This window comes from Rana temporaria, chromosome 7 (assembly GCF_905171775.1).
Source record: "Rana temporaria chromosome 7, aRanTem1.1, whole genome shotgun sequence".
In the NCBI taxonomy this organism is placed as follows: Eukaryota; Metazoa; Chordata; class Amphibia; order Anura; family Ranidae; genus Rana; species Rana temporaria.
In genome coordinates this window covers 98,239,203-98,257,084 of record NC_053495.1, presented here as the reverse complement: position 1 = coordinate 98,257,084, position 17,882 = coordinate 98,239,203, and the positions used below count along the sequence as shown (strand labels likewise).

The 17,882-nt window shown below is 42.1% G+C and overlaps 1 protein-coding gene across 1 annotated transcript in view; it reads left to right on the top strand.

The window, feature by feature from the left end:
* The first annotated feature begins 15,516 nt into the window (after positions 1–15,516).
* Positions 15,517–17,882, top strand: part of OLFML2B (olfactomedin like 2B) — a 302,868-nt gene continuing 300,502 nt past the window's right edge. The window contains exon 1 of the mRNA XM_040359727.1: positions 15,517–16,184. Coding sequence (XP_040215661.1) covers positions 15,987–16,184 — 198 coding nt within the window. The 5' untranslated portion in view covers positions 15,517–15,986. The remainder of the gene's footprint in view (positions 16,185–17,882) is intronic.

Genomic DNA, 17,882 nt, shown 5'->3' with positions numbered 1-17,882 from the left:
TTTTTCCCCCGCTGGAGCAAATTGAATCATGCTTTATTGGGTTTTCCTCTGGATCAACTGTGGGTATAGGATTGTGTATATGGGATTGTATGTCCCCCCCTTCCTTCTATTGGTTGAACTGGATGGACTTGTGTCGTTTTTCAACCAGACTAACTATGAAACTAATTATGAAATATTAGTACAATTGTCAAGTCTAAACATTGTAGGGTGGGAAAGCATGACTAGGCTACTGAAAACGTCAATTACACAGAAGTTGGTATTTGTATATGAACTTTTGTATAATTGCACATGCAGAACCGACAAGTTTCCCTTCCTGGGATTGGATGAAGTGTCTAGTCTCTCAGTTATTTCTCATATACTGTAAATGAGTTTGTTCTGTTTGCTGGCACCATAAACCTGTTTTCCATGATACATTTTAGTTAATAATTTTAATTTGTCTAGAGGACCACATTTTTTATTGGAAAATACATGTCTGTTGATGATGTGATATTAAACTCTCACTTTTTAAAGCACTTTCTGCAGCTGATTTAATCAAGGCCGATGCAAGGATTTTTATCTACTTAGGCAAAGATGCATTGTGGCGCCTCCTCCCCTCCCCCCCCCCCCCCCCAACCATCCTTCATCCACCCTTCTGCCCAGGAGGGAGAAAAAACAAACACATCCATTAGTAAAAGCAGCACACATTACGCTTGTTAACCCTTTCATTGCCCCTAGATGTTAACCCAGCCAGTGTCATTAGTACAGTGACAATGTATAGTATTAGCACTGATCACTGTATTAGTGCCACTGGTGATGTCAGTTTCAGCTAGTCCCTTCCCACCCAGTGTCAGATTTTCCGCTGCACTACCACTCTATAAGTCGCTGGTCACCGCTAATAGTAGTGTAAAAAATAAAAAAATAAAATACCATCATATATACCAGTCTGTAGACGCTATAACGTCCGCACAAACCAATCGATATACACTTATTAGGATTTTTTTATTTTTACCAAAGACATGTAGCAGAATACATTTTGGCCTAAATGTATGAAATCATTTTTTTTTTCATTGTTTTATAGCAGAAAATAGAAAATATTGACTACTATTGTCTGTATATAATGTACAATATGCTGTACATTATATACAGACCAGTCTGTACCCTGACACTGTACTGTACAATATATAAAGACCAGTATGTACCCTGACACCGTACTGTACAATATATATAGACCAGTCTGTACCCTGCTGACACCATACCATACATTATATACAGACCAGTCTGTACCCTGACACTGTACAATATATAAAGACCAGTCTGTACCCTGACACTGTACAATATATAAAGACCAGTCTGTACCCTGCTGACACCATATCGTACATTATATACAGACCAGTCTGTACCCTGACACCATACTGTACAATATATAAAGACCAGTCTGTACCCTGGTGACACCGTACCGTACATTATATATAGACCAGTCTGTACCCTGACACTGTACTGTACAATATATAAAGACCAGTCTGTACCCTGGTGACACCGTACTGTACATTATATATAGACCAGTCTGTACCCTGACACCGTACTGTACATTATATATAGACCAGTCTGTACCCTGACACCGTACTGTACATTATATATAGACCAGTCTGTACCCTGGCACTGTACTGTATATTATATATAGACCCGTCTGTACCCTGACACCGTACTGTATATACAGACCAGTCGGTATCCTGACACCGTACTGTATATACAGACCAGTCTGTACCCTGTCACTGTACTGTACATTATATATAGACCCGTCTGTACCCTGACACCGTACTGTATATATATACAGACCAGTCTGTACCCTGACACCGTACTGTATATACAGACCAGTCGGTATCCTGTCACTGTGCTTTACATTATATACAGACCAGTCTGTACCCTGACACCATGCTGCACATTATATTTATACCAGTCTGTACCCCGCTGACACCGTACTGTACATTATATACAGACGAGTCTGTACCCTGACACTGTACTGTACATTATATACAGACCAGTATGTACCCTGACACCGTACTGTACATTATATACAGACCAGACCAGTCTATACCCTGGCACCGTACTGTACATTATATACAGACCAGTCTGTACCCTGACACCGTACTGTACATTATATACAGACCAGTCTGTACCCTGACACTGTACTGAACATTATATACAGACCAGTCTGTATCCTGATACCGTACTGTACATTATATACAGACCAGACCAGTCTATACCCTGGCACCGTACTGTACATTATATACAGACCAGTCTGTACCCTGACACCATACTCGTACTGTACATTATATACAGACCAGTCTATACCAGGGTTGACAACTTTCAGTTAATTTACAAACAGTATGTAAAATCTGTACTTTTTGCATCTGTACTTGAATGTCCATTGCGGACATATAGGTTGCATGTCCGTAACTGACATTCATGGACAGATGCAACAATTATGGATTTTACAAACTGTTTGTAAATTTACTGAAAGTTGGCAACCCTGGTCTATACCCTGACACTGTACTGTACATACTATAAAGACCAGTCTGTACCCTGACACCGTACTCTAAATTATATATTGAACAGTCTATATCCTGAATGTATTTATGATTTTTCATTTCAAGTTTTATAGCAGAAAATAGAAAATATTGACTATTGTCTGTATATGATGTACAATATGGTGTCAGAGTATAAGACCAGTCTGTACCCTGCTGATACCATACTGTACATTATATACAGACCAGTCTGTACCCTGACACTGTACTGTACATTATATATATTGGGAAAGTGAACTCTAGATGGACTTTTTAGGCACCACAATATACACAGTCATCTAAAAATATAATAGTTTATTGATATCAAAAATATATAACATTTTAAAACAAAGTGCAGTTTAAAATTCCTAGCATCATATGCTAGAGAAGCTACCACATATGCATCACCACAACCACCCTAAGGCCACACTGTAACTCAGCATGAAACTTGTATAGATATAATCATTTATTTCAGAAATGGGTCTGGTGTAGGTTGATGTCAGGGGTAGAACAATTCAACGCTCTACATGTTTCGCACTTACACGCTTCTTCAGGAGCTTCAGGTAGGTACTATAGAAAATAATCACATGCCCCGGGTACTCCTGCAGTAGTAAGAAGACGTAGGCCAAGGAATATGGCATCCACGGCAGTGGTCAACAACGTAATAAGATAAGGAATGGGTGGTGGCAGGGAGAATTGGGGGGGGGGGGGACACCCGGGAGAGCAGGAGCATGTCTAATACACTGAGGAACGGCTTCCATTGTGTGCCGGAGTGAGTGGCAGGTTTAGTGATACTGTACATTATGGACTTTAAAGTGTTACTAAACTCACAACAGTAAAATCAGTCTGTATATGCAGTAAAGCATGCTTGTTATATTCACTGTGGAACCTAAGGGGTTAATACTCTGCATGGTGTAAAAACGCTGTTTGATCCTGTCTTCTCCGATCCTTCCCTTCTTTTACTGTCCCTAATCCATCTGCTGATAGCACAGAGCCCTAGGAGGCACTCTGCACATGCTCAGTTTGGTGTGTATTGCTAGAGAGTTTTTTTGGGGGGGAGGGTGCATGTGATCAGCACAGGGCCAATCAGCACCGTCCAGACAGAGGGTCAGGGGTCATGCAGCCTCATTGGACAGTCAGAGAAAAATTAAAACTCCTCCTACAAGCTTTAATCAGTGCTTGGCCGGACACTGATAGAAGTCACATAACTGCTATATACTGCTGATGAGAAAAGGTATTTAGCAGTTTTTATTTAGAAAAATAATTGCATTACTGTGGGAGACCAGATATAGTGAATGCAGAGTCCTGAGTTTAGTAACACTTTAACCACTTCAGCCCCCGAATGGTTTACCCCCCCCCCTTCATGACCAGGCCATTTTTTGCGTGTTACTTTGACTAACAATTGTGTGGACGTGCAATGCTGTACACAAATACAATTGGCGTCCTTTTTTCCCCACAAATAGAGCTTTCTTTTGGTGGTATTTAATCACCTCTGCAGTTTTTCTATTTGTTGCGCTATAAACAAAAGAAGACAGACAATTTTGAAAACAAATAACTATATTTTTTACTTTCTGCTATAAAACACATCCAATAAATAATAAAAATAAAAAAAAATCGAATTTCTTCTTCAATTTAGGCCATTATGTATTCTGCTACATATTTTTGATAAAAAATCCCAATAAGCATATATTGATTGGTTTGCACAAATGTTTTAGCGTCTACAAACTATGGGATATTTTTATGAAATTTTTATTTATCTTTTTTTTTTACTAGTAATGCCAGGGGTAAGCGTCTTATAGCGGGATTGCGACAAATCGGACTCTCAAGCCCCATACACACTATCAGTTTTCCTGCAGGTTTTCTCTTCAGGTTTACCAAAACCATCTAATATGAGGTCAAACCTCAAGAGTTTCAATTTGTATGCAATCAGGCAGGCCCTTGCACTACATTGTTTTGGTAAACCTGAAGAGAAAACCAGCAGGAAAACTGATAGTGTGTATGGGGCTTCAGGCCTCGTACACACAACCGTTTTCCTCGACAGAATCCATCAAGAAACTTGGTGGCAGAGCTTTTTTGCAGAGGAAAACAGTCGTGTGTATGTTTTTCATCGAGAAAACTGTGGAGGAACTCGACGAGAAAAAAAGAGAACAAGTTCTCTTTTTCCTCGTCGGGATTCTCAATTTCCTCATCGTGTTCCTCGTCGGGCTGATTTTCGACAAGAAACACGTTCGTGTGTATGCTAAGAAACCCGCGCATGCTCAGAATAAAGTATGAGACGGGAGCGCACCTTCGGTAAAAGTAGCGTTTGTAATGAAGGGAAAAGGGATATGGCAGCCTCTGCCCCATTTTCCTCATGGGAAAATGGCAGGGAGTAGGCAAGTTTAGATAGGTTTGGAGTCAAGGGGTTTAATTGGCGGGCTTACAGGCTGAGGAGTCAGGCAGAAAATAAATTTTCCCCAGCAACTAGAAAGCCCGCCTAAAAATTCAAGTAAAATCCAGTTTTCTGGATTTTCTGTCTAGCAACAGGGAGAGAAGCCCGCGCAAAACGTTCAAAGCTAGTTTGAACCAGCTGATCTCGGGGCTATAAAAGAAGGGTTCCGGCGGTCCGGAGATCAGTTCGCCTCAGAGACGGAAGAGCTGTGGTGTTCTCCTGGGTTACCCCTTTTGAACAAACAGTGTCTCTGAGGCCAGAAGATGAGTCTGGTGCGGCAACTACTGGAGCGAGCGGGAGAAGACGGCGGGGATGCCTGGATCCGACACTGCCTCGACTTACCGCGTCCTACGAGTCAAGAGGCTCCGGTGGGAGCCGCGTCGGTCGGGGAAGCTCCGGTGCGGACGTCCGTCGAAGAGGATCATCATGATGTCGACGTCCGGGAGCCCGATCCGCAGGAAGAGGAGGCCGGTCCGGGAAGGTCGCCAGTTCCGGGTCATCGTCGAAGAGGAGGCTCCCCCCAGACCCGCGTCACTGAAGCGACGAAGAGGAGGCGCACTCCGCGCCAGGGGTACTCCCCCTCTCCTCCCCGCGCTCCACGGATGATCAGAGCAGGTCCTTCTCAGGACCGTGTAACACAAGCGGGGGGCAGAGCCAGAGGCGGGGCACGGGGGGGTAGCAGAGGCGGTGCACGGGGAGGTACCAGAGGTGGTACCCGTGATGCATCCGCAGGCCGTGGTGTTTTTTCCCCTGACAGGTACCCTGGATCTTCCGGACGCAGCGCTGCGGGGGCGGCAAGAGGTGGTTCGCGCAGCGCATCTCCCCAGGATGGACGGGCGGTAAGCAGGGCTTCCCTCCAACAGGCACAGCCGGCTTCACAGCAGAGGAATTCAGCGACCACTGGACCCAGCACTACACCAGCGTCGGGGCATCTGCTAGGCACTAGGGATGTCGTGACACCTACATCGGCTGCCAGCTCACAGCAGCAAGGTATGAGTGATATTGCTCCTGGTGTTTTGTTATCTACAGTTGCCGAGTTACTATCTAAGTTAGTGAAAGATTTACATACTAACTCACATGGCAATGCTGTTCCTGCTACTGCTGCTAATGTGTGGTCGCCATCTAGTGGCGCTTTAGATGATTGCACTCACAATATGCAGAATGTTTCTGACACACAAAATGTTTCACAATTGGATGTTTATCCGGGTTATTCTGTCGCACTTTCACAAAATCTCCCGGAAACATGTCTTAAAGTACCGATGCCTTGCGAGGTCAATCCGTTAGGTTTTCATTTGTCCACAACAGTAAAAGATAGGATCTGGAAGGGGGAGTTCATCGATATTTTATCGTTGCTCCCGTCTTCCAGGGATTTTGTGGTCAGGTCTGAGAAGAAAGATGAAGATGACCGGCGCAGGCCGGTTCAAAAATCATTTAATAATTGGTTGCAGGCGTTCTGCATTTTTTCAGGTATTATGTGTGAAAAATTTCCTGAGCGTAGTGCAGGCTTATTTCAACATCTTGACATCGTGATAGAAGCATTTAGGAACTTCGGAGGTACGGCATGGTATAGCTATGACGAAGCTTTTCGTCAGAAGCTGTCGGTGCACCCTTCTTTAAAATGGGGGGTGAAAGATGTTGGCCTTTGGCTAAACCTTTTTCTGCCCCAAAGGCCAGCATTTTCCAGACCATCCGCTAATGCACAACCGGTCGGTACCTCGGGTTACAGGAAGGGCTTGTGCTTCAGTTTCAACGATAGTCAGTGCAGGTGGCCTAATTCGTGCAAATACCGACATGAATGCGCATTCTGCTCTGGCTCTCACCCAGTGTCCAAATGCTTTAAAAAGTTGTCAGCAGCAAACCAGTCAAATAATTTTTCAAAAAGCAGTCACTCCGGTGATGCTCCAAAACATGCTTCCATTTCTCAATCTTTATCCAAACCAGCAGAAGGCACGCCTTCTCACTGAGGGTTTTGATAAAGGATTCCTACTGCCGATTTTTTCTGGCTTGGGTTGTAACATAGTGAATAATCTAAAGTCAGTTTCTGAATACCCTGATATGGTATTGGAAAAAATCAATCTTGAAGTTTTGGAAGGCCGGGTGGAAGGTCCGTTTTCCTTTCCTCCTTTTGAGAATTTCCGTATTTCTCCCTTAGGTATTGTACCCAAAAAAGAAAAAAAATCCTTTAGGCTAATTCATCACCTGTCCTTCCCCAAGGGCGAGTCTCTAAATGACGAAATAGAGGACGGCTTGTCCTCAGTTTCGTATGCCTCCTTTGATGACGCCCTTGACAAACTTAGAATTCTTGGTAAGGGTTCTCTGTTGTCTAAAGCGGACATCAAGTCAGCATTTCGTCTTCTCCCTATTAGCCCTTTAAGTTTTAGTTCTCTTGGTTTTTTCTTCAACAACAGTTTTTATTTTGACAAGTGCTTGCCTATGGGCTGTTCGTTGTCATGTTTTTATTTCGAAGCGTTTTCTTCATTTTTAGAATGGGTAGTTTCCTTTGAGTCCGGTTCAAATCTTTTAATTCACTACTTAGATGACTTTCTGTTTTTTGGCCCTCCCGATTCCCCTGTGTGTGCTCAGTTGTTGAACACGTTTTTTAGAGTTTGCCAACATTTCGGTGTCCCCTTAGCTTTAGATAAAACGATTTTTCCTACAACATGTTTAGAATTTCTTGGTATCATCATTGATACTAACCTAATGGAATTTAGGCTTCCTGATTTGAAAGTAGAAAAGATGAAATATTTAATTTTATCTTTGATCCGTAAGAAAAAGGTAATGTTAAAGGAGGTTCAATCTCTTTTGGGTCTCCTGGCATTTGCGACTAGGATAATGCCGGTAGGCAGAGTTTTCTCAAGAAAACTCTATCTATCTATTTCTGGTTTGAAATCCCCCTTTTCACACGTGCGACTATCTCATGACATTCGAGAGGATTTGTTGGTCTGGATACAGTTTTTGTCCCATTTTAATGGTAGAACAGTGTGGCAGGAGAAATTTATTTTAGATAAAGATTTCTGTCTTTGCACCGACGCAGCGGGTTCTGTCGGTTTTGCAGCTGTTTGGCAAAACCAATGGTGTTCCGGGCGTTGGTGTTCTTCCTGGCAGACAAAAGGTTACTTGAAAAATATAGTCCTATTAGAATTGTTTCCTATTATTGTTGCCGTGGAAATTTGGGGTTCCTTCTTTGTGAACAAACGGTTATTGGTGCGTACAGACAATAAAGGAGTACTGTTCGCAATCAATTGCTTGTCTTCCAGGTCTCCGCCGGTCATTGTCCTTTTACGATATTTGGTCTTCAAGTGTCTAAGTTTAAATATTTGGATTAAGGCTGTACACGTGGCGGGAAAGGACAATGATCTGGCGGATGCTTTATCTCGTTCACAGATGGAACGGTTCTTCCAGTTGCTCCCGGAGGCAGATGCGGTGGGACAGTCATGTCCACCGTTCCTATGGGACCTGGTGTAAAGCATATTTCCCAATATATCATTAATTCGGTGGCTCCGGCAACCTGGGTGGGATATCAATCCGCTTGGTTGTTATATTTGCAATTTTTTAACGTTACCCATGAGCCTTTCCATTCCTTTTCAGAAGAGAAAGCGTTAGAATTTTTGCATTTTCTTTTCTCCAAGCGTTACTCTTGGTCATACGTGCAAAAAACATTAGCAGGGATTTCGTTTTTTCTGAAGCTCAATGGTCTCGCTTCTTTTTTGTCTTATTTCTCAGTAAAGCAAGCGTTAAAAGGCTACAAAAAAGAGCATTTTTCGGTAGATACTAGGAAACCTATCACTCCACAGCTTTTAGGTGACCTGTGTAGGTCCGCGGAAAAAGTATGTTTTTCGCACTTTGAGGCGGTTCTTTTTAAAACGTTTTTTTCCACAATGTTTTTCGCAGCGTTGCGGATGTCTGAGCTTATTGCCTTAACAACAAAAGAGGTTGTTTTGCATGACAAGGGGGTTCGGATTTTGATAAAAAAATCAAAAACGGACCAGTTTGGGAAAGGTTCATGGTTACAGCTAAAAGCATGGGACGGTTCCCCTTTCTGCCCCATTTTCTTGCTCGACAAGTTCTTGGCTATAAGGCCCGGAGGGTACTCACGACTGTTCATACACGAAAATGGTCGACCTTTAACCGCATATCAGGTTTCTAGCGTGCTCAAGAAATGTTTATCATCATTGGGTTTGTCTCAGGACCGAATCACGTCGCATTCCTTTCGGATAGGTGCGGCTACTGAAGCTTCCAGGTTAGGGTTATCCGTTGAAAAAGTTAAAAATATTGGTAGATGGAAGTCTAATAGTTATTTGCTTTATGTACGGCCTAATGACTCTTTTTGATCCTTTCAGGGCATTTGCAAATTATATGGATCATCGGGCATTCTTTTATTCACTGGGCCCATCTGAGAGCACAAGACAGAATATATACGGCTAATCTAGGCTTAGATGTGACTAAGTTTAAAGTGTACTGGGGAGGTAGTCGGGGTATGTTATGGGCAAACCTTAATTTTGAATTATCCAGGTTCTTGCGTCGTTTCCCCCCTCCGGATGTGCTTATCGTTCATCTGGGGGGAAATGACGTTGGACGACAAAAGACGCTAGAGCTAATTTTCAGTATCAGGGATGATCTCCTCAGGTTTCAACTCCTTTTTCCAGAAGTGAAAATAGTCTTTTCGGAAATTATACAAAGGCGGGTTTGGCTTTCCCCCCTTTGTAGGCGCCCGTTGGAAAAGATTAGGAAACGAATTAATAGGGCGGTTTCCAAGTTATTATCTAGCTTGGGTATGTTTTCTTTTCGGCACACCGAGTTGGAAGGGGGTTACGCTGGATTATTTCGGTCGGACGGTGTTCATCTGTCCGATATTGGGTTAGACATTTTTAACGCAGACTTGAGTTCTTGTGTGGATATGGCCGCGTAGTGGGGTGTGGTGCCAGGTGGTTTCTCCACCTGCCTTGTGGGTAATTGTTGTTGCAGCCTGAGCCGTGTTGGCTAGGTTTGCTAAAAAAGTTATGTATATATATTTAATTTTATTCGTTAATTTATTATTACCCATCAGTTATTATTTATTTATTTATTGAAACGTATAATTATTTATTGTTAATAAAAACAAAAAAACAATAATAAACATCCGCGGCCATTATTATCCAACAAGTCTCTGCGTTTTTCTATATTTAGAGTATAAAACAGTTATTTAAAGTGATAGGTTTTATTTCCGGTCTATTTTCCCATGAAGGGAAAAGGGATATGGCAGCCTCTGCCCCATTTTCCTCATGGGAAAATGGCAGGGAGTAGGCAAGTTTAGATAGGTTTGGAGTCAAGGGGTTTAATTGGCGGGCTTACAGGCTGAGGAGTCAGGCAGAAAATAAATTTTCCCCAGCAACTAGAAAGCCCGCCTAAAAATTCAAGTAAAATCCAGTTTTCTGGATTTTCTGTCTAGCAACAGGGAGAGAAGCCCGCGCAAAACGTTCAAAGCTAGTTTGAACCAGCTGATCTCGGGGCTATAAAAGAAGGGTTCCGGCGGTCCGGAGATCAGTTCGCCTCAGAGACGGAAGAGCTGTGGTGTTCTCCCCCACCCTCCCCCCCCCTTTTTCTTTTTCACTTATGTCGCGGTGTGTTATTATGTGGTTGTGTCACCTTTGTTTTATGCAGAGGGGGACGAAGTGTGAATACCAGTTTTTGCTCAGTGCTTTGGTTACTTTGGTATGGGTAATTGTTGTTGCAGCCTGAGCCGTGTTGGCTAGGTTTGCTAAAAAAGTTATGTATATATATTTAATTTTATTCGTTAATTTATTATTACCCATCAGTTATTATTTATTTATTTATTGAAACGTATAATTATTTATTGTTAATAAAAACAAAAAACCAATAATAAACATCCGCGGCCATTATTATCCAACAAGTCTCTGCGTTTTTCTATATTTAGAGTATAAAACAGTTATTTAAAGTGATAGGTTTTATTTCCGGTCTATTTTCCCATGGAGATAGCACATTTGTCACGCTGTAACAGACTGAAAAAAGCAAATTGTCTCTTACCAAGTAACGCAGTAACATGAGATTAGCAAAAGCAGCCCCAAGGGTTGTGCCAGTGGAATCGAACTTCCCCTTCCGTTGTATGTGTTCTACGTCACTGCGTTTGAGAACGAGGAGATTTGGTCTTGACCGTGTGTATGCAAAGAAAGCTTGTCAAGTTTCTCCACAAGCCTGACAAGGAACTTGTCGAGGAAAACGATGTTTCATTTACGACGAGTTCCTCGGTCGTGTGTACGAGGCCTTAGTGACACTTTTTTGGGGACCAGTAACACCAATACAGTGACCAGTGCTAAATAATATGCACTGTATTGGTTCTAATGACACTGGCAGGGAAGGGGTTAACATTAGGGGTGATCAAAGTGTTAAATGCGTTACCTAGGGTGTGCTTCCTAACCTGGGGGGGGGGTGCTTGTAGTGTAAGAAGACAGAGATCTGTGTTCCTGTTTAGCGCTGTTCCATCTGCCTCGGGAATGATCGTCAGGTCCTGGCAGACATCAGACCAGATAGAGCAAAATCACATACAGGTACGTGATTTTGTGCAGAGAGGCCGCCCCGCTGCAGTAAATGTATGTGGGGCGGTCCAGAAGCAGTTAAAGCGTATCTATGGTCAAAATATAAAATCTTATATTATTTCTAGCCTACTAGTAATGTGAATGATCTTGAAGTTTGTAAACTTACATTGTGAAGATCTCCACACCTTTACTTCCTAATTCTGTGACACATATTCATTATGTCCTGTGGGTAAGCATTGCTGTGTCCCACATTTCACAGAGCCGGTGTTTTGTCAGATATGGCAACCCGTCGTAAAGTGTAACGGAAGTGACGTTTCGTCGCCGCCATCTTGCTATACCCCGCACTCGTCCATAGTAAGGATACACTGAGAAGGGGGTAAGCGGACATCTTGTTACACCCACCTTAGTTTTGCATCCTACAAGTTTTTTTAACAGTAAGCCAAGTTTATATAGTGAAATACGGTACTTACAACTCCGTCTTACTGTTTAGATGTTGAATTTTAAAAGCAGCGGCAAGCGTGCGAATCTTACAGGTTTGTCAATCTGACAGAAGTTCACTGCTTTTAAAATTCAACATGTAAACATTAATATGGAGTTCTAAGCAGTGTTAATTTTGGCAGAAAATTTTGATTTTGTTTTAGTCTTATGCTGCGTACACACGACCATTTTTAATGGTCTAGAAAAAACGATGTTTTTTCGACCCGATTCTTGTCAAGCCTGCCTTGCCTACACACGATCGTGAAAAAAAAATGCTCGAGCAAAGCGCGGTGACGTACAACATGTACGACGGCACTATAAAGGGGAAGTACCATTCGGATGGCGCCACCCTTGGGGCTGCTTTTGCTGATTTCGTGTTAGTAAAAGTTTGGTGAGAGACAATTCGCGCTTTTCAGTCTGTTACAGCGTGATGAATGTGCTATCTCTATTACAAACTCTAGTTTTACCAGAACAAGTGCTCCCGTCTCATAACTTGCTTCTGAGCATGCGTGTTTCTTTCACGTTGTTAAAGCCTACACACGACCATTTTTTACGACGTGCAAAACGACGCAAAAAAACAGAGCATGTTCTAAATTTTTAATGCCCATTTTTCACGTCATGAAAAATGCTCTGGAGCCTACACACAATCGTTTTTAATGACATAAAAACAAATGTAATTTTTCACGTCATGAAAAACAGTCGTCTGTACGTGGCATTAGTCTTAGGACTAAAATAGCATTTTAGTTTTAGTCCCATTTTAGTCTTCTGCAATTCTTTTAGTTTTAGTCGACTAAATCTCCAGTATATTTTAGTTAAAACTAATTGTAGTTGTCCAAAATCGAATGGGTGTAATTAAATAGTAATGCAATTATTTAACATTTCTCTACAATTTCCAAACTCCTTATATACTGCTGGAGTGAAAAATCTAATATGTTATTATTTATGGTATTGAGGTATGAACATGCACTGTTCATTTTGAAGTCAAATTTTAATTTAGTTTTAGTCTTATAGCTAGATTCAGGTAGGGCGGCGCATCTTTTAGGCGGCGTAGCGTATCGTATTTACGCTACGCCGCCGTAAGTCAGAGAGGCAAGTGCTGTATTCACAAAGCACTTGCCTCCTAAGTTACGGTGGCGTAGCGTAAATGGGGCCGGCGTAAGCGCGCCTAATTCAAATGAGGATGAGGGGGGCGTGTTTTATGTAAATGATTGCTGACCCGACGTGATTGACGTTTTTTACGAACGGCGCATGCGCCATCCGTGTACATATCCCAGTGTGCATTGCTCCAAAGTACGCCGCAAGGACGTATTGGTTTCGACGTGAACGTAAATTACGTCCAGCCCCATTCACGGACGACTTACGCAAACAACGTAAAAATTTCAAATTTCGACACGGGAACGACGGCCATACTTAACATTGACTAGGCCAGCTATTTGTTCGACTAACTTTACGCCGGAAAAAGCCGTACGTAAACGGCGTAAAAAAAATGCGCCGGGCGCACGTACGTTTCTGAATCGACGTATCTAGTCATTTGCATATTCTACTCCGAACTCAACGGAAGCGCCACCTAGCGGCCAGCGTAAATATTGCACCATAAGATACGACGGCGTAGGAGACTTACGCCGCTCGTATCTTAGCCTAATTTAAGCGTATCTGGTTTCCGGGATTCCGCTTAAATTTAGGACGGTGTAGATTCAGAGTTACGTCGGCGTATCTACTGATACGCCGGCGTAAAGCTATCTGAATCCAGCTATTAGTCTTTTGACAAAAGTGGCATTTTAGTTTTTAGTCCAATTTTAGTCTTTTGACTAAAATGGCATTTTAGTTTTAGTCGTATTTTAGTCATCTCAATTGTTTTAGTTTTAGTCATATTTTAGTCGACTAAAATAGTATTCATTTAGTTGACTAAAATGTTTTAGTCATTTTAGTCAACAAAATAACACTGGTTCTAAGTACTGTATTTCACTATATAAATACAGTTTACTGTTAAAAAAAAAACATGTAAAATGCTAAACTCTGCTGATGCTAAACTCTGCTGGGTGTGACAAGATGTCCGTTTACCCCCTTCTCATTGTATCCTTACTATGGACGAGTGCGGGGTGTAGCAAGATGGCGGCGAAGAAACGTCACTTCCATTACTCTTTCTGATGCATGAAACACCTGCCTTTTGAAATACAGAGGAGCTGGGAAGAGGAGTTATAGGAGGCGGGGTTAGTGCAGGAATCACTGTGTACTGGCAGCAATGTACCATGGGCACAGCCGCCATCAGGGGGGTTCAGGCAGTACACCAGTAAGGGGTCCAGAGGTCCCCAGGGCCCCAGATGGAAACCCCCCCCTTTTGATTTTTTTAAATATATATTTTTTTAATATATTTTTATTTTATTTTTTATTAAAGGGCCATTTTTTTTTGGGGGGGGGGGTCCAGAGGTCCCCAGGGGCCCGAAGATCCCCAGGGCCCCGGATGACAACCCCCTTTTTAAAAAAAATATATATTTATATATATATATATATATATATATATATATATATATTATTATTATTATTATTATTATTATTAATAAAGGGCCAAGAGGTCCCCAGGGCCCCAGATGGCAACCCCCCTTTTTTATAAAAAAAAATAAAAATGTATATATTATTTTATTTCTTTTTTCTTTCTTTTTCTTATATATATATATATATATATATATATATATATATATATATATATATATATTATTAATAAAGGGCTCAGAGGTCCCCAGGGCCCCATGTGGCAAACCCCCTTTATCTTTTTAATAAATGTTTATTTTTTTATTTTTGTTTATATATAGTTTTTATTTTTTATTAAAGGGCCCAGAGGTCCCCAGGGCCCCGGATGGCTACCCCCCTTTTTTTTATATATATTCTTGTTTATTTCTTCTTTTTTTTGTAAAGGCCCCCCCCCCCCCCCGCTTCTCAATTCCAGGCGGTAGCACCCTCCCCCCCCCGGTGCTCCAGGGGGCCCATGCCTGAAGCTGTGTAAGGGGCCCCATAATTCCTGATGGCGGCCCTGACCATGGGATATGTAGTCCTTAGAAACTAAAAGTAAACAACAGAGGAGAAACTACAAAGCATGCTGGGAATCCAGGAAGTTGTGGAAAGAAATGACCAGCAGACAGGCAGACCTCACAACATGAAGTTTTTTTATTTTTATGTAAGCGTATATTGGATTTTCATAAATAACTATTGTATGTGCTGTTACAATGCTGGTGTTATAAGGAAAGTGTAGGCTGTGACCTTAGAACTCCTTTTAGTAATTAGCGAACTGCAGAGGCTAGAAAGTGCTGCGTCTGCAGCTTGTCATTAAGGACTGTAATGTTTGTGTTGGCAGGGATGTGCACAGAGGAATTTACTATAAAGGAAAACACACCTGATTTTCAAATGGTTCCTAGCAATCACAATATTACAGCATAATAAATTGACCTGGGTATCAGTTTCCCGACTGGAAAAGTCATTAGGTTTTCCAAAAAGTAAGCAGCAGACATAGGAAGAGCTCCTCCCCGCTACCTCTCCTCCCTTGTGCAGTGTAGAGAAGCCTTGTGTGATATTCTGTCCCAGCTGCTCCCTGCCTGGAGATCTTATCCTGTGCTCCTCAGCACCTCCATCCCTTTCTTGTGTTGTAACCTGAGAAGTCTCTGCGCCCATCTAAAGAAAGCCTCCCCAGCCCTTCTGTCTGGCTGTGCCTTTCATCTTACCATTTACAGGGACTGCAAACTGCACAGGCAGGCAAACTATGCTAAGCATGTTGCAGGCTGAAATCCTTTGAGAAGTCTAAGAAAAAGACAAAACTTGCAGGACATCACATTTCTTTTCTATACACTGTAACCTTTCTATTAGAGTGGTTATGATTTTCCAGGTTCACAATGTGTTAATGCGGAGAAGAAGATAAGTGGAATTGGGATGCACGGCGTTTGACAGCGCAGAATAAGCACATTTTTGGAGACGGGTGAAGGTGTCAGGTCACAGCTGTCTACTGCTTCTCTTATGGATCCAAGCAGGATTTTGGTATTGTTTTTCATTCTGTTCTATGGTGGAGTATGTATGGGATCTACTACCCCTGGAGCGACCACAGGGACCCCCAATTACCCATCGGTGCAGGAGGCTACGGAATCTAATGTTCGGGAATCAGGAGAGGACATACTGGAGGATGAGTCTGAAAACCAGGAGAACATTCTGTCCCAGGTATCATCTCTTTTTGTAGTGTCACTCGTCTGCAGGGTTGCCAACCGCCAGTAAATTTACTGACAGTTTGTAAAAATCTGTGATTTTTTTTACAACTGCCAGTAAATATTCGGGGCTGATAAGTTCATGCTGTGTTGACTTTTTAAGTGTGAATCAAGCAAATTACTTTTTTTTATAGGTATTGTCAGTGTTTCCATATCATGTTTATACTGTTCAAATATTCACTGTATTCGTTTTCAATAGGACTTCTGTCATTTCTTAGGTTGCCAGTAAAAAACGTGCTCCGTCAGTAAATTTTTCCATGTTTTGTCAGTAAAAAAATGACAGAAGTCTTCTGCTCTTCTATGGGATCCCAATGCCAATATGTCATTTTTCTGCTAACCCATCATTCAGTACTTATTGCATTCACCCTGGCATGATACACACATTAAAGCGGGAGTTCACCCGAAATTTTTTTTTTAAGATTAGATTGAGGCTCATTTTGTCAAGGGGAATCGGGTAGTTTTTTTAAAATCGAAGCAGTACTTACTGTTTTAGAGAGCGATCTTCTCCGCCGCTTCCGGGTATGGTCTTCGGGACTGGGCGTTCCTATTTGATTGACAGGCTTCCGACGGTCGCATACATCGCGTCACGAGTAGCCAAAAGAAGCCGAAGGTCAGTGCGGCTATATACGGCGCCTGCGCACCGACGTTCGGCTACTTTCGGAAAATCGTGACGCGATGGATGCGACCGTCGGAAGCCTGTCGGAAGACTGTCAATCAAATAGGAACACCCAGTCCCGCAGCCCATACCCGAAAGCGGCGGAGAAGATCGCTCTCTAAAACGTTAAGTACAGCTTCGATTTAAAAAAAACTACCCGATTCCCCTAGACAAAATGAACATCAATCTAATCTTAAAAATTAACTTTTCGGGTGAACCTCCACTTTAAACCTGCACATATCTAAAGCTATAACGCTATTTCTAGTTTTGGGTAGAGTATTGAAGAGCTAGAACATTGCTAAGGATTTTATTGCTTTCTAGGGAGATTCACCATCTCTTAGTGGTTGATTTACTAAAGGCAAATAGACTGTCCACTTTGCAAGGAAAATTGCAGATTGCAAGGGAATTTTCCATCATCCAATCATGTGAAAGCAAACATTTATTTTTCTTTGCACAAATCAAATTTTACCAGGCTCTGGGGGAAATATTTCTTGCAAAGTACAACTTGCCCTGCAAAGTGAACAGCCTATTTGGCTTTAGTAAATGTGTCCTGGTGGTCACCTGGAGTGAAAATCCAAAATTATGGGGGTTATTTGCTAAAGGCAAATCCACTTTTCACTAAAAGTGCAAACTACAAATGCAAAGTGCACTTGAAATCTCACTGAAAGTGCACTTGGAAGTGCAGTTGTTATAAATCTGAGGGGAAGATCTGAAATGAGGGGAAGCTCTGCTGATTTTATTATCCAATTATGTGCAAGCTAAAATGCTGTTTTTTATTTTCCTTGCATGTCCTCCTTGGATCTACAGCAACTGCACTTCCAAGTGCACTTTCAGTGGATTTGCCTTTCGTAAATAAACCCCTTATGAGTTCTCACTGGGACGGTAATAGAAGGGAAGTGGGGACACTTTTTCCAGTGATAAATGTCCAAAGCTGGCCATACTCTGTAAGATTTCCCTCATTCAGACCCACGTGTTGAACGAAAGAAGTAAATTTTTTTC